The sequence below is a fragment of the Mauremys mutica genome, chromosome 11 (assembly GCF_020497125.1).
Source record: "Mauremys mutica isolate MM-2020 ecotype Southern chromosome 11, ASM2049712v1, whole genome shotgun sequence".
NCBI classification, from domain to species: Eukaryota; Metazoa; Chordata; order Testudines; family Geoemydidae; genus Mauremys; species Mauremys mutica.
The window spans coordinates 41,551,153-41,575,233 of record NC_059082.1 but is presented as its reverse complement, the minus strand read 5'-3'; the positions used below and the strand labels follow the sequence as shown (position 1 = coordinate 41,575,233).

Here is a 24,081-nt window from a genome sequence, read left to right as displayed (position 1 = left end):
GCCTGGTCAGCACTAGGAGCTATGAGGCTGGAGCATATGCAGGATGGAATCTTGTTTAACAAATCAAATCCCTGAAGTCTCTTCTCAGCATGTGCAAGCTACAGTTTTCAGAGGCTTGTCATGTGGGGGGATCTACAGATGGATGGCAGCAACAGCAGCTGCCTTTGGGTCAGGGATGTGCCTTTTGCCAAATTCCAGGTTCCTGCTCCAAAGCATGGGCAGGCTAGAGCATTCCAAAGAAGATTATCTCCAGAACTTTACAACGGGAGAAATAGCTCTTTTCCGTAGCCTCACTCTTGGAAACAGCTGAATGCTTAGGCTTATCTTCGGAGAAATGTCAATGGAGGCTGATACGTGGCACAAAACTTCAGCCCCAATGGTTACAATTTGGTGAAGTTACATGTAACTGAAAATGGCCTCATTAAGGTTGCCCCAAACTTCCCATTATAGGCAGGATTACTAGCCCTTCCTATAATAAGCACCTTTACATCATTGTGTCCACATTAGAGGCTGTACTAGTCTGACAATCATTTTAAAATGTACAGTGTTTGTAGACATTGGTCATGAGGGCAGTGGGGACAGAGTGCTGGTTTGCCAGCAGGTGTGGCTGCAGCATTACCATGTCATATCTCTGACCTGCAGGCCCCAGACTTCCCACTGATCATCAGATACTGTATGTGATAGGAAACTTTGGGGTTCCCAACTCCCTGTGAGGTTTAGGTAGGGCCTGTCTTCTACTGTAGCATAAACTTGGTTCTACCTTAGGGTATTTGATTGGTGTCAGCTTCTGGAGCTGTGCTAGGCATGTAGACCAGTAAATCACTTGGGATTCTGCTATGGGGCCGGAAGGGAGGTCACAGGGCTGAGTACCAGACTGGTGATGCCTGGGGTGGCTGTAATTACACGTGACAAATGTGGCAAGCAGGAGTCACTGCAGCACCCTGCTGAAGAGGAAGGGGGCAGGGTGTTCATTGGATGGCATGCAATGGGAGGGGTTTGGGAGCAGCATGGAGGAGACTACTGTCATTCTGCTTGGGAGCTGGCTTACAAATGCCCTGCGTGACTCAGATTTTGGGTAAGGTAGCTGAGCATCTTGTGGCTTAATCAGCCCCCAGATCTTGCATCAAACTGGCATTCTCACAACAAACTGCCTGCATTTCTCTAGCATGCTGGCACAGACTCCTAAACTAAGGCAGGAATCCAGCCTCTTTAATAGCTCTGGCTTGTGACACATCTTCTCCCCCCTCTCCCCCATGGGAGGGGAATGGGGTGGGGAAGGATAGAAGGTCAGTGAGCCATGAAAATTCCTGTCTAAATGTGAATTGGGAATTCTGCTCTTTCTGGCCAAGTTTCTTTCCCAGTGTGACATGCAGACTCAGACTGGCCTGCAATATATGCACTTCTCTTCCTAGTGCTGAGGATTTTTTTTGAAGGTTATCCATATTATTGAATAGTAAACAATGCAGAGTCAGGGAGGCTCAGTGGCCAAGTTGAAGCAAATAGATTATGCTAGCAGAATTGTGAAGCTTTGCATTGGGTGGCTGAATCGGGGCTGGAGCCAGCAGCTGGAGCTGGTCCAGGACTAAAGTGTTTTTGGGTTTGTGGGTGGAGGGGGAGGGACAGGAGAGCTGGATAGCACTAAACTAGTGGGTCTGAGCTGTCGCTGCTGCTGAGGATTGCTGTCTCGAGCCTCTTTTCCACTGTGCTGTAGCTCACGGCTTATTTGTGCTGTCTGCCTGTCTTGATTTACTGTAGCTGTGCCTTTTCCTTTCTGCATGCTGTCTCATCTTCTAGGGGAATCTATTCTCTATACCTTTATTCTGTAATAAATGATGTGGTTATATTGCATGCCTGAGTGACGTCACTGTCAGCACAGTAAGCATCAGCAGCCTGATCACATGCTGGCCCAGTCAGTAATGCAGACGGGATAGGAAGGTGGAGGGGGGGCAGAGGGAGGGAGGGGGCTGGTTCCTGGATATATGGCAGTCTTCTCCTTTTGGGGTGTAGTTGTTGGTCTCAGAGGCTTCATCATAGGGCAGGGTCTGGCTTGAAGCATTGGCAAACTCCTCCTAAAAATCCCTGAACTCTTCAGTTTGTGTTTGTTCCACCTGAGCAGACTTCCAGGACTCTGAAGGAGCAGTGGCAAGCAGGATGCTTTTCCCCAGCTCTGCGCAAGAGTCTCCCCGTGGCCTCCCGGACACAAACGACCTGTGCCTTGGCCTGCAGTCTCTCAATCTGACAGGGTGGGACAGACCATGGAGCACTCAGGACTCTGATACTGCAGCACAGACCAGCACACAGTCTGGTGAGTCGCTCTCTGCTTACGCACAGCAACAGTTGTTGATTATTTGCTTTTTTTTTTAAAAGTGAACCTATTGCCCAGAAAGTAGCTGTTACAGGAGGAGGTTGTGACTGGTTGAGGGATTTCTCTTAACCTTATAAATACTGCAAGTTCAGGGGACAGAATAAGGGGAGGTTTTGGTTCTGTATGTTCTGCAACTACTCCAGTCTTGGCTGGTGAAACAGGAAACAACTTACAAAATACCCAGGCTTCTCCTGATCCTGTGATGTCTGGGGAGGGATTAATGTGCTGATGGGCAAGAGGCTTTATTAAAAAATCTGCTCATACCTTCCTTCCAAGAGGGTTAGGGTATATTTGAAGATTGAGCTAAATGCCTACACTGAACACCACTGCAGTGTGCAAGTGGTGTTAAACTTGTTCCACTCCAGATAAATCTTCTAGCAAATTGCTACCTGGGCAAAATAGGGTGTGCTAGCAGAAAGCTCTCTATGGGGGGAGCGGCTTGCTTGCAGAGGGACCCCCTGCCTGGCAGCAAATGCTGCTGTAGCACACAAGCTTAGGCTGTTGCACTCTCTGGGTCTGCTGCCTGCACTCTTCATATGGGGTGTGGACTGAGCTCCAAGTACCAAACTCAACCAGAAGGTTCCCAGCTCTGTAAAAGGGCTCGGCAGGACTTTTTTTCTCCAGTCTCAAACTAAAACAAATCATGTTCTGGGGAACGGCACTTTGTCTGCAAGAGTTAGTCTCTGCTGCCATGCCCTCACTCTGCTCGTGGGGGAAAGTATTGGCTTCTTTTGCCTTTTTCCCCCTTCCAAACTCTGTTCACCCTGGCTTTCAGCTGGGATCTAGCTCAGAGCACCAGCTGTATGGAGTGCTCTAGGTCTGGGCACTAGTTTTCTCTATAGAAATTGAAGTGAAGAGCAATGTTGTACCACTCAGTCTTCTAGACCAGGATTTAGTGGTGTGGCTGGGTAGGGTGCAGGAGGGGGATGTGGACTCATCTTTCAGGTCCTTATAGTAAAGATCTGGAAAGAACAATCTCACAGATGGTGTTACATTCACTGAAGTTATCAGTCCATGGCAATATCTCCTGCTTCAGCAGAGTTTGCACAAGTTCAGCCTGGTTGCTACAGAAACTCCTCCTTTTTATAGAAGCAACCTGCTGCTTTGTTAAAAGGCTAGTGCATCTTTGTGCATTGATGGGGGTGACATTGAAGGCCCCAGGCATATAGCAGGTGCTGATAGGAATGTGGGTTGCAGTGTCTTCTCATGGGGGTGGCCATTCAGGGGTGGTTTTGGAGGAGTGGAAGTGACCCTACTTAGGGAAGGTAGTAATGATGTGAAGTGTTGCAGGCTGCTCTACTGGCAAGCTTCATGCCAAAGCTCATGATTTGTGGGAGCATGTCTCCCTTCCCACTAATGCCTGTCACTTGGTTGTAGCAGTGGATCACAATCTGCCAGGGCAGCACCAAATGTCACTTCAGATACTGCAAAACTGATCTGCATGGTACCCTGAGCAGGGCTCCTGCAGCTTCCTCCCATGGCTGGGGGTGGGACTTGTCAGGTGACTGTTGCAGAAGCAATGTAGCCATGCAGGGAGGGAGCAATGAGTACTAAACAGGCTTATGCACAGACCCCTGGAAAGAACTTCCTGTTGAGGGGTCTTCCTAGGAGCCATTGGCACTCCAGTAGGCTTGGATTCCTGCCTTCCTGTGCAGTCCAAAAAAAATCCAGCTGGCTTCCCCTGGTGACCTGTAAATACTCCATGTAGCACTGAACAAGGGACAGTTCTTCCCAGGCAGCAGTTGTGCCTGATCTTCTCCTACCTTTGCTAATGTCTTGTCTGTCTGGCCCTTGCCAGTGAAGCTGGGAATAGGGAGCTGATGGCTGACTTTCCATCACTCAAACAGTCCTCCAAAATGGTGGGGGGGGGAGGGGAAATGTGAGTTCTTAATCAGAGCTGAAAGGAGCAGCAGCCTTGGATAATTAATAGCATACGACATATTGGGAAGTGTCAGGCACCTGGGTACTGAATCTGGATTATGGAAGCTTAACTAAGGCCTTGTGAACAGCACAGTTGTACATAGGTGCTGGAACTGAGGGTGCTGCTACACCCCTTGAATTGAAGTGGTTTCAATCAGATACAGGGTTTACAGTTTGGTTAAAAGGCTCTCTGCGCCCCTGCAGTTGTAACCAAGCCAGCAATATCCAAATCTGACAGTACTTTCTAGCGTTGTTACAGCCATAATGTGTATAAGACATAATGCACAATGGCAGTGCAAAGCAGCTTTGTGTGACAGCCTCTTGCTGCTGCTGCTCTGGGCCCCACATGATCAGCTGTAGCAGTCTCGGCTGTTTTCTCAGCCAACATCCTGCCTGGCCGTTTTGACACAGCCTCCATTCTCACTAGCTACTGATACTTGCTATTCAGTGGGATGAAATGGTACATTACTCTTTGGAAGATTTTAAAACTGTGAATTTGCATGCTGAGGAAGCAGCAAATTTTTAAAAATTTGCTATTTATGCAACACAGATTACACCCCCCCCAGGGACTTCATATGAATTCAGATTGTACAGAGCAAAATAACCTCTGAATCAATAGAAAATTCAACTGGAAACTAGTCTGGGGTACTCCAGTGACCTTCCTGATCACTGAATTATTTTGGTGTCTGTAGAACACATCCTTCACAAATAAGGTACTGAACTTCCTACAGCTCTGTAGTGCATCACATATTTGAGTTCCTCATTTAATAGGCTCACAAAACTTGGTGGAACTGATGGCAGTGAAGAACTAAGTACTTGTGATACTAAAATACTCAGGAGCACAGGCCTCCTGAATGCAAGGGCTAAGCATCTTGCAGAGGTGAAACACCCTGTTTGAGGCAGAGGACACAGAATTAAAGCCTCAAAGGCTTGCATTCCTCCTGCCATCCAATCACTATCCATTGTGGGACTTCTACCCCTGTAATCTAGGGGAAGGGAGTTTGTTTTGACATCACATAGACTGACCCATGTGCAAACTCCCCATCTACACATGGGGAAACGTGCATGGTCTACAGGACCCATATTCATATACCCAGAGCCATTTGTTGACAGTGCCATTGCAGTCACTAGTCTCTCCACCCCTGCAGAATGTGCTGGCTACAGTCTGTCTGCCTTGCTTGGTGCAGGAGACTAAATGGAGAGGCAGGAGAAGTGGCACTTGAATGAGTGACCATGGCTTGCCTTGCAGTGGGTATGGCATATGCTTGGCTCAAGAGTTGAAATGCTGGCATTGGTGTGCAGCTGTTCCATTGTTTGTCTGCACCTCCCACATCTGCAGAGTCTTGTCCGTCCCTCCCTTCCTAGGACCAGGGAGTTGCCATGAAAAGCTTTGTGGAGAGGTAGGGGTGGGGGGGGATGCAGACTGTGTCTGGAACACTTTGAGAAGTGCCATGTGAAATGGCTTCTCTTCTGTTTGTGAGGGGTGGGCATGGGGGGGGCATTTCCCTGCTTGAGACCTTAAGTCTTCAGAGGGGCCAGCAGGTATAGTTAGCTGGTATTGCCTGGCTATGCCTTGTGTAGCAAAGGCAGAAAGCAGCATGTGAACAGTCTAGTGCCTGTCAGTAATCTCTGGCACTACAGTGATGCAGGTATTGATTCCCAGCTGACTGCCCCAGTCACTCGGTGGTGCTGCAGCTGGCATTTCAGCACTGAGCCGGGGTGATCAGAATCAGGAAATCCTGACTGCAGATGCACTGGGCTCAGCATTGGGTTGTCTGTCTCTAGAACCTGGCTGGGAGGGGCAGGTGCTGCCAGCACACAGCAGTTGGGACGGTTCTAGCAGTGACTCAGCTGTATAAATCCACAGGGAGCTGGCCAGGAGGATGGAAGTGCAAAAAGTTCAGTCTAAAATTATGATGGCTGATGCAGTTTCCTGCAGTGCCAGTGCTTGAGCATTGATGAGCTGGAATTTGTGTGCTCTAATCTGCAGGACTTTCCCTAAATCTGCATACAGCTCCTGTCAGGTGCTATCTGTACCTTAGCCTGAAAAGGAATATCTGGCAATAGGGAAACTATACAGGTGTCACCTTGTGCCTCCTGTGGAACTGGTGTACAGATATGCTTTATATTGCAGTTGTGTACAGGGCTCCAGTCGGGGTAATGGCACCATTATGCCAGACACAGCAGACTAGGCAAAAATGCTGCTTTTGTTTTGCAACACCAAGGAGTTTTCTCTTGTAGTCAGACTGCTGCTTCATGCCTCCCCAGGGGCTGGGAAGCTGCTCAGTCCCAGGACATGGGAGTTGTAGAGTCAGCAGGAAAATGCACTGCTACATTGTAGAGGAGACAATCCACCTTTGAGAGGGTGGAAGAAACTTTGCCCCTCTGCCAAGGAGCACCTTCTGCTCCTGAAGCTGCTGTCTTGCCTGGGGAGAGCCCCTATTAGAGATAGCGGCTGCCGCAGTCCAGAATTGCTGCATCTATTGGCTATAGGATTTAACTGCTGTCTTGTGGCAGGAGAACACTAAACCCACTGCTGCCACTAAAACTGTCAGGCTAGGAATATTGACTCAAGTCCCAGAAACCTGTTCTCTTGGAAATAAATGCTGGCCTTGGATGCTTCCAGCTAAGCATCTCCTGTAATACAGTATTCCTTTCCCAGTTTAATAACAGTAAATCTGCAGTGTTCATAGCATCCAGGGCACCTGTTTCTCCTTGGGGGAGGTAAAGGGACACTTGTATCAGGACAGTGGAGGAAGGAGACTCAAGTGCTGGTTTAGTTTGTATGCCTGCATAATTAATAAGAGTAGCACACAAGGAGATGTGAGGTAGAGCCCTGCAAGGGGCTACTTTTTAAATCCTGCTTCCACTCACAAAAACCTTAGATCATTCAAGAGACAGCTTCCCTCACTACTTAAAAGAACCAGTTGGCTAATATATAATGGAATTCAGATACAATTTTTACCATTAAAAGAATAAAATCTTGCTTAAACCATGTAAAAATATTTAACTCCTGTTGTCATAAACATGAAATCTCAATCCCTGTCCTAAATTTAAGAAAAATAAAGGTCTTAATACTTAGAGAAACATGCTTTACATTGTTGAAATTCTGTTTGAAAAACTGACTGTTTTCCCACATTACTGCAATCTGGTTTTATTTATTCCCCCATGCAATCCCAACTGTAACAAAGTACATTTTACCCTCCTGCTATTATGGCCGCAGGTCCTGTGGGATCCCAGTTGGGCTGCAAGCCTCTGATGGGAGGTTTAACGTGCTCAGTCTCTCTACTCTCACTGGATGGTATTGAAGCCTGTATGCTGTTAACTCAGTACCTGGCATGAGTATGAATGCCAGTATTGCCATACTGGATCAGACCACTGACTCATCTATCCCAGTATCTGCTCTCTCGCTCTAAAAAGTACATCTGACTCCAGATGGACAAAGAGTGACTAGTCCATGGAGAAATTCTTAAACACTTACAGGGCATAATCAACCACTGCTATCATAGGGTCTGCCTTTTAATCTAGTTTGGATAACCAGATGTTATCCATATAGCTGATTAGCAGGATAAAAATAAACACTTGGCCTCATCTTGTGGCAGTGCGTTCCATAGGTTGACTATGCATAGCTTCCTTTTATCCATTTCAGACATTGCTTTGTTTCCTTAGTTGTCCCCTGGTAAAGAGTGCTCGACTACCTTCCCGAATGCTTGCTTTATGTATACTATCCTGTCTCTTCCTGTTCATTAATATGTCCCCTTCCGGATGCCCTCTATGGCTCTGACTCTCATTCCCAGTCTCTAGCCATGTCTTCTCTCCCATCAGGGTTTGCCACTCCACAACTGGGCTTCCCCCTGTGCTGCAGTTAACTGGGTCTCATTGCCAGTCAGACTTGGCTGGGGAGGGCTCTGAGTCACTACAGGGAATTCTTATTCGGGTGTCTGCCTGGTGGCTTTTGCCCACATGCTCAGGGTCTAACTGATTGCCATATAGGGGGTCAGAAAAGAACTTTCCATCCAGTCAGATTGGCAGAGACCCTGGGTATAACTTTAGTTGCTTGACAGCCTTAAACAATTGTGACTAATTGCACTGTAAATAGAATCCATTTAAATATTTTTGAATGTTTTCTAAATTTTCAAATACATTGATTTCAGTTACAACACAGAATACAAAGTGTACAGTGCTCACTTTATATTTTGGTGGGATGATTTAGTTGGTGTTGGTCCTCCTTTGAGCAGGCGGTTGGACTAGATGACCTCCTGAGGTCTCTTCCAATCCTAATCTTCTATGATTCTGATTTTTGATAAGTATTTGCACTGTAAAATAGTTTTCAATTCAGTCAGTACAAGTAATATAGTGCAATCTTTATCATGAACGTGCAATTTACAAATGTAGAATTATGTTCAAAACTTCTGTTTTGAATGCAATGTAAAACTTCAGCCTGCTAGTCCACTCAGTCCTACTTCTCATTCAGCCAATTGCTCAGACAAGTTTATTTACATTTACGGAAGCTAATGCTGCCCTCTTATTTACGATGTCACCAGAAAGTGAGAACAGGCATTTGTATGGCACTTGTAGCCAGCATCGCAAGATATATTTACGTGGCAGATGTGCTAAAGATTCATATGTCCCTTCATGCTTCAACCACCATCCCAGGGGCCATGCATCCATGCTGATGACTGGTTCTGCTCGATAACCATCCAAAAGCATTGTAGACCAGCATATGTTCACTTTACTCATCTGAGTCGGATGCCACCAGCAGATGGTTGATTTTTCTTTTCTGATGATTCAGGTTCTGTAGTTTCTGCATCGGAGTGTTGCTCTTTTAAGACTTCTGAAAGTATGCTCCACATCTCATCCCTCTCAGACTTCGAAAGACACTTCAAATTCTTAAACCTTGCATTGAGTGCTGTAGCTATCTTTAGAAATCTGACAAAACAGAGGTACCAATGAGATCTGCAGCAAGTGTTCTTAAAACAAAAAAAAGCTGGGTCATCATCCGAGACTCCTATAACATGAAATATATGGCAGAATGCTGGTAAAACGGAGCGCAGGGGATGTACAATTTTCCCACATGGAGTTCAGTCACAAATTTAATGCATTTTAACAAGCATCAGCATGGAAGCATGTCCTCCGGAATGGTGGGCAAAACATGATGGGGCATACAAATGTTTAGCATATATGGCACATAAATACCTTGCAATGCTGGCTACAACAGTGCCATGCAAATGCCTATTCTCACTTTCTGGTGACATTGTGAATAAGAGGGTAGCATTATCTCCTGTAAATGTAAACAAACTTTTTTTGTCTGAGCAATTGGCTGAATGAAGTAAGACTGAGTGGACTAGCAGGCTCCGAAGTTTTACATTGTTTTATTTTGAATGCAGTTTTTTGTATATAATTCTACATTTGTAAGTTGTACTTTCATGATAGAGATTGCACTACAGTACTTGTATAAGGTGAATTAAAAAGAATAGTATTTTTTCTAGTGCAAATATTGGAAATATACACTGATTTCAATTACAATACAGAATACAATAGATGAAAATGTAGAAAAACATCCAAAAATATTTAAATTGCAGTTTAATCACTTAATAGAATATAAACTGAAATTTATTAATCACAATTTAGTTTTTGAGTTAGGTGTGTGAGTTAACTGCAATTAATCAACAGCCCTAATTTAAACCATGATTTGAGGACTTCAGTAACTCAGCCAGAGATTAGGGTTCTGTCACAGGAGTCTGTGACAAAGGTTCTGTGACCTGTGATGTGCAGGTGGTCAGACTAGGTGAAAGGGACCATCATGATCTAAAGTCTGTCCTCTTCAATAAAAAAATCTTCAGTCTGTCCTGCTAAGAGCTGGCTTCCTCCCCTGCTGCCCAACCAACCCAAAAAAGTAACTTGTCTTAAATGAATGGATCCAGAGAGAATCAAACCCTACCCTTTACAGGATAAAATCTGATTGGGAGAGGTGCCAAGGACTGAACTATGACCTCTCAAGGTCCCTTCCAGTCCTATGATTCTAGCTCTTGACTATACCTGGAAGACACTCAGATACCACAGCAATAGGTGGCAGTATGTAGACACAGTGTAGGAAAATTCTTGCTTGTTAAGAAGGGGCTTAGGTAACAGACATCACATTAAGTGCATCCATGGAGGTTCAGTGCTCCCCAGTGTGGCAATCTCTGCTGCTCTGGGTTTTGGGGGAACTTGCTCCAGGGCATACAGCAGTCTCCCTTTCCCCAGAGCCAGAGGGAGCAGACAAGCCAGTTAGTGCTCCCCTTGCTGCCAGCGTTAGGCATGCATCTTGTGTGCCCGGGAGTAGCCAGTACTATCTTGCACCAGTAACTTGGGGAAGAGACTTCAGCTCTCTGCTACTGGCTCGGCAGCACAGCCCTTGAGGGATTGAGTTCCTGTCCCATCTTTGCATCACAACAGTAGTGGCACAACTGTCTGCTTATGGGGCCTTTCTGGCAGTTGTCACTTCCCCATGTGGTGTGTGACCTGGGGATGCTAATTATCAGAACAGGACCACCTATAGTGAGCAGGTAGAGCTGCCGTACCAAAAGCTACTGTTGCTCAACAGAGTTCAGGGTTCTCCTTCCTGATTAAAAAAAAACCTCTTCAACCCTGGAACATGCAGACTCCCATAGCTGTTAGTGTGACTGAATTTAAGAAATATATAGGAAGGTTTGATGCCTTTTACTACTGGGCAATACAGAAGAGACCTCTAATGCATTGAATGCTAGATGGTTGTGCTGAGGCATCCAAGACAAAAATAGAAGCCTATCACCAGGTCATTACTCCATGGACAAAAACCTTTTGCATCAGAAGAGATCTGCAGAGCAGCAGATTGGTCTTCAACTTGTACAATTGTCAGACCCTTCTAGCTACAGCCCCAATGCAGAAAAGCGCTGAAGCATGTGCTTACATGCTGTTCTTAATAGGGATGTTTCCTGAATTGAAGCCTAGATATACAGGTGTTGGCAGACCCAACCTCTGGTAGGAAGGTACTGCATGTTGTGGTGCTCTGGAAATCCACTAAAGCAAACTGCCATAAACACCTGTGGGAAGGTGTTAATCCCCATAGCAGGGATGGCTAGCATGGATCCAGAAGTTGGATTCCTGATCCTGTCAAGTATCCAAGCTCACCTTCCTGGACCATCCACTAACTGAATGTGTAAGATCAGTCCAGTGACCATTGTTGACCACTGTAGGTGTGCTTTAATTCAGAGGAAGCAACTAATGCTGTTAGAAACAGTCTTCTAGTTTAAGAAGCAACTGTTGGCCTTCCTGGAGGAGCTAAGCCTCCTGCCTTGTCATGCAATTGCAAAGCAAAGACAAAACCCACTGGTAGGAATGGAATCTGGGTAAGCAGAGAAATCTGGGGGATGTCCGTCTTTGTCAGCTATGTCTTGAGATGTGGGTTGCAAAAGTTGAACTCAGTATCCAAAGCAAGGACCTACCACCAGCTGATACAATGGCATAATATTTCTTGGTATTCTCCATCCCACTTGTTATGCATCTCTGTACATTTGCTTTCTTGACAGCTACTGCACCTTACGTTTCATCAAACTGTTGGCAGTGTCCCCCAGGCCTTTCCCAAGTAGGTACAGCTGACTCCAAAGTAAGCAATGTGTAGCAGTGGATGGGAACTCTTTTGATGTCTCTTACAATGCATTTGGCAGAGGAGGTTGTGTTGACATCAGGCTAGAATAAACTCTCTAGGCTTATCCTGATTCGGAAAGAGATCTAGCTTGTCAAGGTTCTCCAGTACTATCACTGTAGTATCCTAAATGAGCCCTTCTCTGGGTTTAAGTGAAAGGGAGACATCTGAGATCATGCTATAACCCTGGGGAAAAGGATAAGGAAATGTTTACCCACCATGAACAAGGAGGAACAAATTTTTGTCCTCTTGTTGGTGCTTAGGTCAGTTCGTGCCCGAAGTCTTAATCTCAATACTTGCTGCAGGTGGTCTTAACTGCCTCCCCCCCCACCCATTTAGCCCAGCAGCTACCTCCAAGTTCTAGATGGAGGCCATGTCTACATAAGTGCAATTACACTGGTGCAGACTTAGCACTGATGCAACATATCTCTATTAACCTGGGCTTGCTTACACTGCTGCAATGTGAGTGAGCCCCATGTAGTGGCTTTGCTGCATGCACAGGGACCAACACTGTAGTAGTGCTGAAAGGAAGGACCATTAGTCCTGAGTGCTGGAATCCACTTCCCCCTCGCTATGGCATTCTGTGCTGCAGCTGCACTTCTGTAAACAGCCTTGCACAAGCACTTGCCCCATCCCACCAGTAATACCTACATTAGCACTGTTCTAAAACACTGAGCACAAATATGAGGCATTAAACAATTCCTTGAACATGTTTGGCTGTCCAGTTACAGGGCTGCTCAAATTCAGTTCTGACAGTCAAACAGTAAGTTTAGACTAGTGCCCGGTAGCTGCCATCTGGGCTTGTGATGCCATCTTGGATTCTTAACAGAAACAAATCATGTCTAATATGCATACATGTGCTAAAACTGTTAATGGTGGCTTTGTCAGTGCCTTCTTCCAATGGAAATGAAATTCAGTCCTGCTATGCATCAAACCTGCAATCTTAACCCTCTCCTCTTTTGAGACCAGTCATTTGACTGACTTGGATTGATGTAACAGGATACCTATTGCAGCAAAATACATAGGTGCTTGAGTGAACATACCAGTGATATCAGATCTGCTGGTTGGGTTCCAGTTCAGGTGAGATGTCATTTAGTCTCTGATCTTGCACAATAGATAAGTTTGTGAAAGCACCAGGGGCGGCTCTAGGCACCAGCAAAACAAGCTGGTGCCTATGGCGGCAAAATGTAGGGGGCGTCCCCTGCCGCCGGGGAGGGCGGCAGGCTGGGCCGGCGGACCTGCCGCAGTCATGCCTGCGGGAGGTCCACCGGAGCCCCGGGACGACTGGACCTGCCGCAGGCATGACTGCGGAGGGGGCGCTCGTCCCGCGGCTCGGCTGGACCTCCCGCAGGCATGCCTGCGGCAGCTCAAGCGGAGCCGCCGGACCCGCGAACCATCCGCAGCCGCAGGAGGTCCAGCCGAGCCACGCGGGACCAGCGGACCCTCTGCAGTCATGCCCGCGGGAGGTCCGCTGCTCCCGCGGCTCCGGGGCGCCTCCCGCGCATGACTGCTTGGGGCGGCCAAAAACGTAGAGCCGCCCCTGGAAAGCACATAGGGTTTTCTGTGCTCCTTCAAGAGCTTCTTTCTCTAAACAATCTCTTCTGGGAAATCCCACTGCATTGGTATCTTAAAGCCGTCCTGGTAAAATGTAGCCACTGTTAATGCTGACCCTGCCATTGGTCTATACCAGTACAATGCCATTTGGAGATGGTAATGGCTCATATACTAAGGTAGAGAACTTTATGGCTTCCTCACTCTGCTCAGAGCAAGGTCAGGCATGATGATCATATGAACACTTGCACAGTCCCTTGTCCTGATGTATGCCAATGATTTGCCATTGTAGCTGCATAGGAGTGCACGTAGTAGTCAGTCCATTGTGAATGCACCTGTTGATCACAGAACCCCGAGGTTTGTGATTTTGGGGGCAGTGACATAGCCAAGTTCTGCTATGGGTGTAGATTGACTGGCAGGCTTCATGCTTAGCATCTCAAAGTTGAACCAGCCTGTAATCTGATGGAGGAGAACCTCTGCATTCTGAGCCTGCTCCGGTAGCTCTGAACAGCCCTGGGCTGCTAATTGCTTACAGATTAGGCTCCCTAATCTGTCTGCTCTGCATTGCCAGTTCTCGGGGTGGCAGCATGGCATGGAGCACAGCTTCTCAAACCCACACTTCTGTACTGGGGCTGAAGTCTTGTATGGCCTCATCCAGACTCCCTTCCACTTGGACAGTGTTACCCCCAGTCCTGACACCTGGTGGGACCACACTGCTGCACACTTGTCTCAGGCTCACAAGAGGTGGAATGCACACTTCCATAGATTCCCGAGCCAGAAGGGCCCACTGATCATCTAGTCTGGACTGTACAGTGCAGGCTGGGAATTATTTCAGGGAAATTCTTAGCACAGATCTTGGTGGAAAACCATCCAATCTTGGTGCACTAGCCCTGAAGCAAGCAGAAGTAAAAGTCCATATGTGCAACCTGGTCACTATAACATGGTAAACCTGTGGAGGAAGCTCTGTCATGCTGGCTGTACCTAGCCCCTCAGGCCTTCATTGAGAACTGTTGAGATTTCTGTTGGTCTGTACCAGACCAGTCTGTTACAGCAGTGATCTGTGGCTTCTGGTATCAGCAGACAGGGATGAGCGCTCTGACATGTGCTGCTTCCACTATCCATGATTTAAATAGGATTGTTGGTGGGTTCAGATTGTTTGCTGCGGCAAACAGACCTCAGCTCTTCAGCATTATGCTGCATTGCACCTGGCCATAATAGCCTGGTGTTTGGCATAACTAGGCCATATATTGCATGATGCTGCAGAATGCTGGTCACAGCTGTGCCAGTGGGGCTAAAGCCAATTGGTGGGGAATGACGCACATGCACTGCCAGCAGAAGAGCAACTGTAGCTGGTCTGGTCAGACAGACGAGTCATAGAATCATAGAATCTCAGGGTTGGAAGGGACCTCAGGAGGTCATCTAGTCCAACCCCCTGCTCAAAGCAGGACCAAACCCAACTAAATCATCCCAGCCAGGGCTTTGTCAAGCCTGACCTTAAAAACCTCTAAGGAAGGAGATTCCACTACCTCCCTAGGTAACCCATTCCAGTGCTTCACCACCCTACTAGTGAAAAAGTTTTTCCTAATATCCAACCTAAACCTCCCCCTCTGCAACTTGAGACCATTACTCCTTGTTCTGTCATCTTCTACCACTGAGAACAGTCTAGATCCATCCTCTTTGGAACCCCCTTTCAGGTAGTTGAAAGCAGCTATCAAATCCCCCCTCATTCTTCTCTTCTGCAGACTAAACAATCCCAGTTCCCTCAGCCTCTCCTCATAAGTCATGTGCTCCAGCCCCCTAATCATTTTTGTTGCCCTCCGCTGGACTCTCTCCAATTTATCCACATCCTTCTTGTAGTGTGGGGCCCAAAACTGGACACAGTACTCCAAATGAGGCCTCACCAGTGCTGAGTAGAGGGGGATGATCACATCCCTTGATCTGCTGGAAATGCCCCTACTTATACAACCCAAAATGCCATTAGCCTTCTTGGCAACAAGGGCACACTGTTGACTCATATTCAGCTTTTCGTCCACCGTAACCCCTAGGTCCTTTTCTGCAGAACTGCTACCCAGCCATTCGGTCCCTAGTCTGTAGCAGTGCATGGGATTCTTCCGTCCTAAGTGCAGGACTCTGCACTTGTCCTTGTTGAACCTCATCCTATTTCTTTTGGCCCAATCCTCTAATTTGTCTAGGTCCCTCTGTATCCTATCCCTACCCTCCAGCGTATCAACCACTCCTCCCAGTTTAGTGTCATCTGCAAACTTGCTAAGGGTGCAGTCCACACCATCCTCCAGATCGTTAATGAAGATATTGAACAAAACCGGACCCAGCACCGACCCTTGGGGCACTCCACTTGATACCGGCTGCCATCTAGACATGGAACCATTGATCACTACCCGTTGAGCCCGACCATCTAGCCAGTTTTCTATCCACCTTACCGTCCATTCATCCAGCCCAGACTTCTTTAACTTGCTGGCAAGAATACTGTGGGAGACTGTATCAAAAGCTTTGCTAAAATCCAGAAATAGTACATCCACTGCTTTCCCCTCATCCACAGAGCCGGTTATCTCGTCATAGAAGGCAATTAGGTTAGTCAGGCATGACTTGCCCTTGGTGAATCCATGCTGACTGTTCCTGATCACTTTCCCCTCCTTTAAGTGGTTCAGGATTGATTCCTTGAGGACCTGCTCCATGATTTTTCCAGGGTCCCCAGTAGTTGGCTCCTTTTACAGACTGCACACCTGACTGCCCAGGATCAGATGGACCAGGATCCACGCTTGTCTTTTCAACACTGTTACAAAGGGATTAATTGCATGCTCTGCACAAGGGGATGCTCTGAAAGGGTTGCAGTCAGGGTGTACCTGCATGACCTTAAACTTGTGAGATTTCTCAAGTCTGTCCCCAAATATCTGGGAGTGAATGGGTCTCTGCACAGAACAAGGGACAAATGTAAGGGAGTTTCTTCTAGGGAGGCTGTAGCAAGTATTCCTGAGCCACCTCAATGCAGAGTCAGTGGGGAAGGGGCATAGTCTTCCTGGGTATCTGCTGTGACAAAAGCACTTTCAGAACTGAGCTGAGATGCCAGGAGCAGCCACAAATGCTTTTGGGGCTCCCTATTTGTCTAGTGTGGAGACCTATTAAGGGCAGGTCCAAGCTAACCAAGTGACAGGATCGGTGACATGTATCAGACTCAGCGCATGTTAGTGGACTTGAGCTTGATTAGGGGAGTTGGTTAGAACACACTTGGTCTCCTCTGTATTGCATATCTTGATGTGTAACACTATCGGGGGTAGCGGTGTTAGTCTATATCCACAAAAACAAGGAGTCTGGTGGCACCTTGAAGGCAAACAGATTTATTTGGGCATAAGCTTTCATGGGTAAACTCCTTATTTTGATGTGTAATTGAGTCCCTGGACTCCTTTGTCTTCCTAGTGTGGCTGGACCCATAAGTGACAAAACAGCTGACTCAGGTGATGTGATGGGTGAGCTGCTGCCAATTCTAAAGAGGCAGCTCTCAGGTGGGGCCAGCAGTCTCATCCTTTTAGAGAGCCCCAGGACTGCACAGCCTCCCTCCTGCTAAAATGCTCTCCTCCATGGAGTACTGAATAGAAAAGGGTGGAATGGAAAGTGAAGTTGAGTGGAGAATACTCTAAATCATGTGGCAGAAAAGTCACTGCAAGGCTGGAGGTGGTCAGCCATTTTATCATTTAGTATCAGAATCCAACTCCTGGGTTAAAATACATGTGCTTGGGGCAGGATTCTAAGTGGAAGGAAGAGGGCTGAGATCTTAACCTTGAGTGCATTCCTTTTGCAGTGGAAGCTTGTTTGCTTTGTTAGGGGGACTAGATTCTGGTGTCCTGGCTCATATCAGTTGCAAATGGACTTCAACCAGTCTGGCAATACCTTACAAGCCTGTTTAAATTTTGATGCCTGTTTTCAGATGCATTTAAGTTGCTTTTTCTTGCAGTCAGGTGTCTAGCTTAAAGGTGCATGGCCAAGCAAACCCATGTTTTCAGACTTGTCCTGCATTATAGAGAATTTATCTAATGGTGTTCTCATAACTAGGCACTTATCTAGGCTGCATATATAACTGGATAGTGGAAATGAGTCTGCTTCCCCTGTTCTTGCATATATTATCAGTCTCTAGTTTGCACCCTAAGCATTGCAGCAGACACTTGTGAGGGAGTGTCTAATTGATACTTTATATATAGAAATGTGTGTTCCTGGGCTTTGCAAAACAGCAAATGTATCAAATTTGACCTGGCAGTTTTTGCTTTTAAATCTTGGCTGCTGGAATGATGCTAATGCACAGTGGACACAATGCCATGCTTTATATTTGTCCCACTCTAAAAATAAGCATGCAATTGTGTATGTAGTCTCGAGTTACCTACTTGTGTGTATGCTAGACCTGAAGACATCCGAACTCTCTCAGCAGATGCTTGCAAATCTTGCCTATTTCCATAAACTCTGTTCTGGCTAGTCTTGAATCCTGACCATCCCTTCTGTCCCTACCCACAATATCCTGGCAAGTGTCTAGACAGCCTCTTGGTCAAGGCATGACTTGGGCCAAGAATTCAGGCCTGCCTCTTGCACCTCACCTGCTTGGAACTCTTCTCTAACTCCTTTTTATGCTGTCCATACAAGGGTCTGCTTCCAAACACTGAGTTCAGCCTATTAGCACCTGAGGCAAGAATGCAATTCCTGCTTGTAAAATGGAGTGGAGGCGCTCTGGTAAAGTGACTCACCATGATGCCTGAATTGGTGCTAGAGCAGCAATAGAACCCAGGAGTCCTGACTTGCTCTGTAACTATTAGCTTATGATCCTTCCATACTTCCTCCTGGCGTTTTGAGTGAGCATGCAGATGGCCACCTGACATCTTAGTGCCTCATTTCAAAAATAAATATCCATGCTGTTGGATGTTCCAGTTAGCTTTTTTTATTGTAAAAAACTAACTGGCCTTAGGTTTTAAGGTTAACACCCATTCAGATGTTAAGGCTGGTCCTATTAGCAGGGAAGAAAGCAAAGCAGAAGCTCCAAAACAATTCTCAGGTAAATACCTACAAATCCAGGGCACCTTCTAACTCTCAAAAAGCTTAACTGTGTGCTCAGCATTGTGCAAAACTCAACCTGTGTCGAGACAGTCTAAAATGTCAGGCTACGTGGACAGGTGTGTATGGCTGTTCCCAGAGAACTTTGCATAATAAGTAAAACCAGTGTTTAAATCCAGGTGCTTCACCACTGAAATAATTGGCAGTGAGCTTGCCATAGCTGTGGAAAGTAATCTGCTCCCTGCAGGGAGCTGGAGCATTCCACAGCCCCAGAAAGGCTAATTCATGTGCTGACAGTATTTGTACAGTTACATCAATGCTCAAACATTCTTAAAATTTGTCTTCTGCAGGAAGATAGGAGGCAGAATTGTAGGTGGCCTGGTACTGTTTGCTAGGTTGCCAGAGTGAGTTCCCATCCCTGCATCTGGTTCTACTTTGTGGAGCAGACTTGGTGATGCTAGCTTGATACCTTCTGAGGCTGGGATTATGGCAACAGTTGGATAGCATCTGCAAGACAAATGGCTTCCTTGTGCCGTTTCTCTAAAGATCGAGGGGTGCTTCCTGTCACTATTTTTTGGCTGACTATAAATATACAAGCTGCTCTCACCTGGTCGAGTGGTGAAAACGGTGGGTGAGCTTTCTCTGGAACTGGAGTAGGCTATTCAGGATATCTGGCTTTCTCTGCAAGCTTGATCCCACAACAGAGAAGAAACTGCGCTGTGTCCAATATCCAGGGCCCCAGACACATTGCCCTCCCCAAAACGTGCAACTGATGCTTGGCTTCCCTTGCATCAATTCTGTACATTCCTGGAGCATTGCAGTGCAATTCCAGGGAACAGCAGGCATAGTTCTGAGACTGCATGGGCGCTAGTCTCCATGTATGAGCCATCTTCTATGTCCATCTTGCTTGGTAAACTGACTCTGTACTACCCCTGTTCTGAGTAGAGCGCAGTTAGCACTGCTGGCTTGTCTTTGTACATGGTCCCTTGCTGTGCTCAAACGTCTGGAGGCACAGCACTGCCGTCAGACCCACTCTGGGTTCTGTTACTGCTGCAGTAAGCAGAGATGCACCTCTTTCTAAATGGGCATGGTAAATCTCAGTGGTGCCTCCTTGTTCCTCTCAGCATGCCTGGGACACTTAGAATTGGAAAGTTTTCCCAGTTCTCATAGAAACAGGTGACCTCTTTACCTTTCCAATTCTAGTTCTTGAGGGGCACCACTGGGTCAGCTGTCTCCTTACTGAACTGAGCAAGGAGCTGTAAGAGATCCTGACTTCACTGGCTGTTGGTCTTGGTGGGGGATGGGGAGGCTTTGGCACTCTGCTCTGTGCACCAAGTACTCTTGTTCCAGGGTCTCTGTCCCTCTATCAGGAGATTAGATATAAAAGGACATTCTAATCTTGGTGCAAGTTGTTGGCCAGCAAACAGTGATTGTTCAAATGTCTGGGCTTTGCCGACTTGTAAGTGCAAGCCCCAATAGCTCCTGCAAACAGTAGTTCCCTGTATAGCTGCAGGAAGCCTCTTCCAGAAAGGAGAGAAAAAATGCATTCAGAACCTGACTCTCAGAACAAGTGTCTACACACTCAGTACCACAGCCAGGCGTAGAGTGCATACACGCTACCAGCAACAGGTCTGCCTGGTCACTCACATGCCTCCTATCTGAATGTAGCCCACTGAGGTTCTGAACCTGCTCCCTGTCTCAGAAGTTGCAGACATCTCCTTTCCCCGGGTATGCATGTGAAATGCATTAATCCATGAGTTGCATGTGCCTCAGCTTCTAAGGAAGCTGAATATGAAGTGTGGGTGGTACACCCCCCTGGCCAACACAGAGTCCAATGATCTTGGGGGTTGGAGAGAGCATTAAAGGGAGCAGAAGCTTTTGGGTCACCCAAACTTAAGTCCTTAGTTCTGCACTAGAGATGCAGTTTCTTTTCTGAAAATAAGTTTTACTGGGGTCTCCTCTATAACTACAAAGAAGAAAGTGGCTGATTCCTGTGATAAGCTGGTCAACAGATGAGTCGGTTCCTTTGCTGGACAGATTTTTCCATAAACTCAGTACATGTGACTAGTCTTTAAAAAGACTCCTCTAAAGCATAGTTTGGAAAAGCAAGTTTCTCATCACTAGTATTTCCCCAAATTAACTAGGCTAGAAGTCCCATGTATGATCCCTTTTCAGTGTCTCCTGAGTCTGTCTCCAGCAGTCTCTTTGAGGAAATAGAAGCAGGTTCAGTTCTTGGAAGTGAAGTCTTGTGTGTATTTTGACTTGGGTAGTAAGGTGGCTATGTATCCATTCCAAATGCCTTTCTTGAGCTTACACAAGTATCAGCTCAGTGTCCCATCCTCAAATTTGTGCCATTGCTCTTCCTAGACAGGCTTGGTAACACCCACAAATCCTATAGTGAGAGTGGTGGTGGGTTCGCCTGCTACTTCAGGCCATCTTCCTTCCATTATGAACTTGGGTGTGCCAAGCAAACTTTGAAAATCTCATGCTTCAGATTTAAATGAAAGCTGAAATGGCCTTCCAACTGCTTTTCTATGTCTACAGGGGAATTCCAGCCATCGACAGGCGGCTGCTGGTATAGCTGAAATAGTGTAGACAGTGTAAACAGCTATAATCTGCACTTACTGCAACAGTGAAAACACTTGCTTGAACCCAGGTGCAAATCAACTGTGCCTGTTTTATGGTTTGCAATGTTGGTCACCAACATCCAAATTTGGGTCAGATCCCCGATGTGGACTAGAGCTAAGGAGAGTTCATTTTGATAGCCACCCTTTATGTCCACAGTTCCTGCTCCTTCCATTACACAAGCAGTCTCTACCAGCATAGCTGTGTTCTCCACTGTTCAGGGGCACTAGCCTGGGTGTGATGCCTTAGCATGGCTTGTCTGTTTGAAAGATGTGCAGTATCTAAGGTTCCCATGATGATCCCATGTAAGGGATAACCTCCTGCAGTGAACCATGTCTGGGCATGAGGCCACTAGGAAAAGTTTGAAGTCGAGGAAGCTGGTTCTAGAGCATCACTCTTCCATGAAACAGACTGCTGCTGAATACAGGCAGACTGGAGGAGTGTCTTGCTGGCTCATGCAGGAGGGCTGCTCCACGAAACTCCTAACCCTCAGACCTTGTCTCATGCTAACTTCTGTATGTTCCGAAATTGCAGGCGTGACTCTGGCTACAGTTGTAAGTTTGAAAGCTGCTTCTCTTGCTCCTCTACCAAGAAGAACTGGCTTGTGCCTCTCACTGCTATATGCTGAGTGAAGGCCTGAGAAATGTTCCAGAAGTCTTCTACAAGCTTGAAATATCAGCACATTGGCTCCTCCCTTGTCTACTGGAGGAGCTATAAATGGGGCGCTTCCTCATCACCCTAATACTTCAGTCAGGGATAAATCTTTCTCACAGACCTCTTAAGTGGTTGTTAGACCCACTTAGTTTTAAAATACTTAAATTACAAATTGCCCCCCCCCCAAAAGTTACATTACATGGCTTCTACAGTCGTGTTAATTCTGCAGCTGTCCATAGTCTGAAGGAAATGATAGACAAGATGTGCTCTTCTGACTTTGGAAGGCCAGCCTTTGATGTATATCCTAGGCTACTGAGAGCTTTCAGAGGAACTAAAGTACTCAATTAACGGGGGAAGGGAGCAAAGTCAGACTTGGCAGAATTTTATTTTGCATTCCTAATGTGGCTCTTACTACTTGGTCAATGACTGAGAGGATGGCAGTTTCCAGGTGAATAACTCCATTTGGAGAACTTTTGGCTTGGTGTCATTCATCCATTGAAAGCTGTCTTGTGCGCTGCAGGCACACCTACTTCCTGTGAGATCCTCCTCTCCTGGAGGTTTGGCCTGTGGGTCTCTTGTTTCCAAGCTGGGAACAATGTCTGAGATGTGAGCTGCTTGTGAAACAAGATCTACTCTCATGTGAACAGTAATGTTTCCTAGGCTGCCTTTGAAGGGTCTCTGCAACAAATGCAAACTGGTCATTGTAAGCTTGAAATGGTGACCAAATGCTAGAGCTCCTACCGAAGCAGCTGGCAGTGTCTCTCCTCCCCTGCTTGTCTGCCTCAGCTGTTCTCAAAGGCAGTCTCCCACCCGAATGTTCTCCTCACTGCTAGCTAAGGAGAATGTATTTAGGTGGAAGGGGAGCATGGGTGCCAGAAAGCAGCACTCCTTCACAGCTTGCCTTTGAAGGCAAATGGGATGGCTGTAAAGGCCCAAGTTCATACAGAAACTCATAAAATAGGCAAGATCCTGGCTTTGATGCAGTTTTAAAATGACTCACTTTGATTCAGTCACCCTTCTCAAGGCACTGCAGGTCTGCTGTGGGGGGTTACTGCTGTAGCGCTTCCATTGTTTGTGATGTAGCAGAGGTGTCAAGGGCTTTCCCTGGAGTTCTGAATCATGAGGTGGAGTCAGTCTCTGGAAACACTGAGCCCCATCAAACCTGGAACCACGGAGTCAGGCTGGCAGCTGGGTAGGCCACCAGAGTTAACTTCATTGAGGTCTCAAGTTCAGTGCAGGTTGCATCATAAGCAAGCTTGGGAGTCCCCCAGGGTGATGGTCTCTGTTACGGGCTCCACCCACAGAGCTGGGAGCTCTGGAGTACTGCTCAGGTAGGTCTAAAGAGAGAACAGGAAACCTTTAGACTGAATAGCTTCATACTGTCAACACAAATGGCTTAAAATCTAGGGCCTGCAAACATCCTTCAAACACTGTTGGTTTAGTGCTTAGCAAGTCCCACGGACTTTGGTGGAACAATGCTCATAATGAGTTTGCAGAATTGGGCCCTCAGCTTTTAACTCAAAGGCTTCCACTTAATTAACACTGTCTTGAAGGAAAATATTCTCAACCCCACTTGGAAATTAGCATCGCTCCAGCCACTCATCACTATACAGTCCTTGCTAACCTGCTAATGTAGCTAGGTGCCAACTTAATCTGCCTATAACTGCTCCCCAATTAAGTAAGCCCAGCCCAACTGCAGAGATAATTGGGCAGTCCACAAACAAATGAGGCAAGTACCTAGTATCCCTTCCCCACCCCCCACATACTATTCTGCCAGGCTTCCACATATCCTAGAGCTGTTAACCTGAACTTTGGTTTAACTGTCACTGTGGTTCTCTACCTGCAGAGATGGCTCATTAACTCAGCACACTAGATGTAGGCAGCTGCTAGTGTGTTGGTATGGCTGTGTTCAGGCAGCATAATGCTGGCTGTGGGATTTACATATGGCCCACAAGTAGCAAAACTTTCTCCCTAGTTTTGTTTCAAGGAGAGGTCAGCAGTGATGCATTTGGCAGCTCTGAGGCTTGGGTGGCAGGACCAGCCTGCTATGCATCAGAGCTTGTAATGGTCAATGACTAATCAGTTTTTAGACTCTTAACAAATTCAGCTGTCTTCCTTGAACAATACACTAGCTGTATTGCTTTCAAACATGCCACATGACTTCAGAGAAGCCTGAAACCATGCTTAGTCCAGCTTGAACAGAATGTCTCCCAACCCATACAACAAACCTGTACTCTGGAAAGGGGCCCAG

At 46.7% G+C, this 24,081-nt stretch overlaps 1 protein-coding gene across 4 annotated transcripts in view; it reads left to right on the top strand.

The window, feature by feature from the left end:
* The window catches only part of CPEB1 (cytoplasmic polyadenylation element binding protein 1), an 80,453-nt gene that overhangs the window by 32,937 nt on the left and 23,435 nt on the right, over window positions 1-24,081 (top strand). For 3 of the 4 annotated variants that reach the window (XM_044980840.1, XM_044980838.1, XM_044980839.1), the window contains exon 3: window positions 2,117-2,305. The exons of the other annotated variant lie outside the window; for it this stretch is intronic. In XM_044980840.1, coding sequence (XP_044836775.1) covers window positions 2,117-2,305 — 189 coding nt within the window. The remainder of the gene's footprint in view (window positions 1-2,116; window positions 2,306-24,081) is intronic. 4 annotated transcript variants of the gene reach the window in all.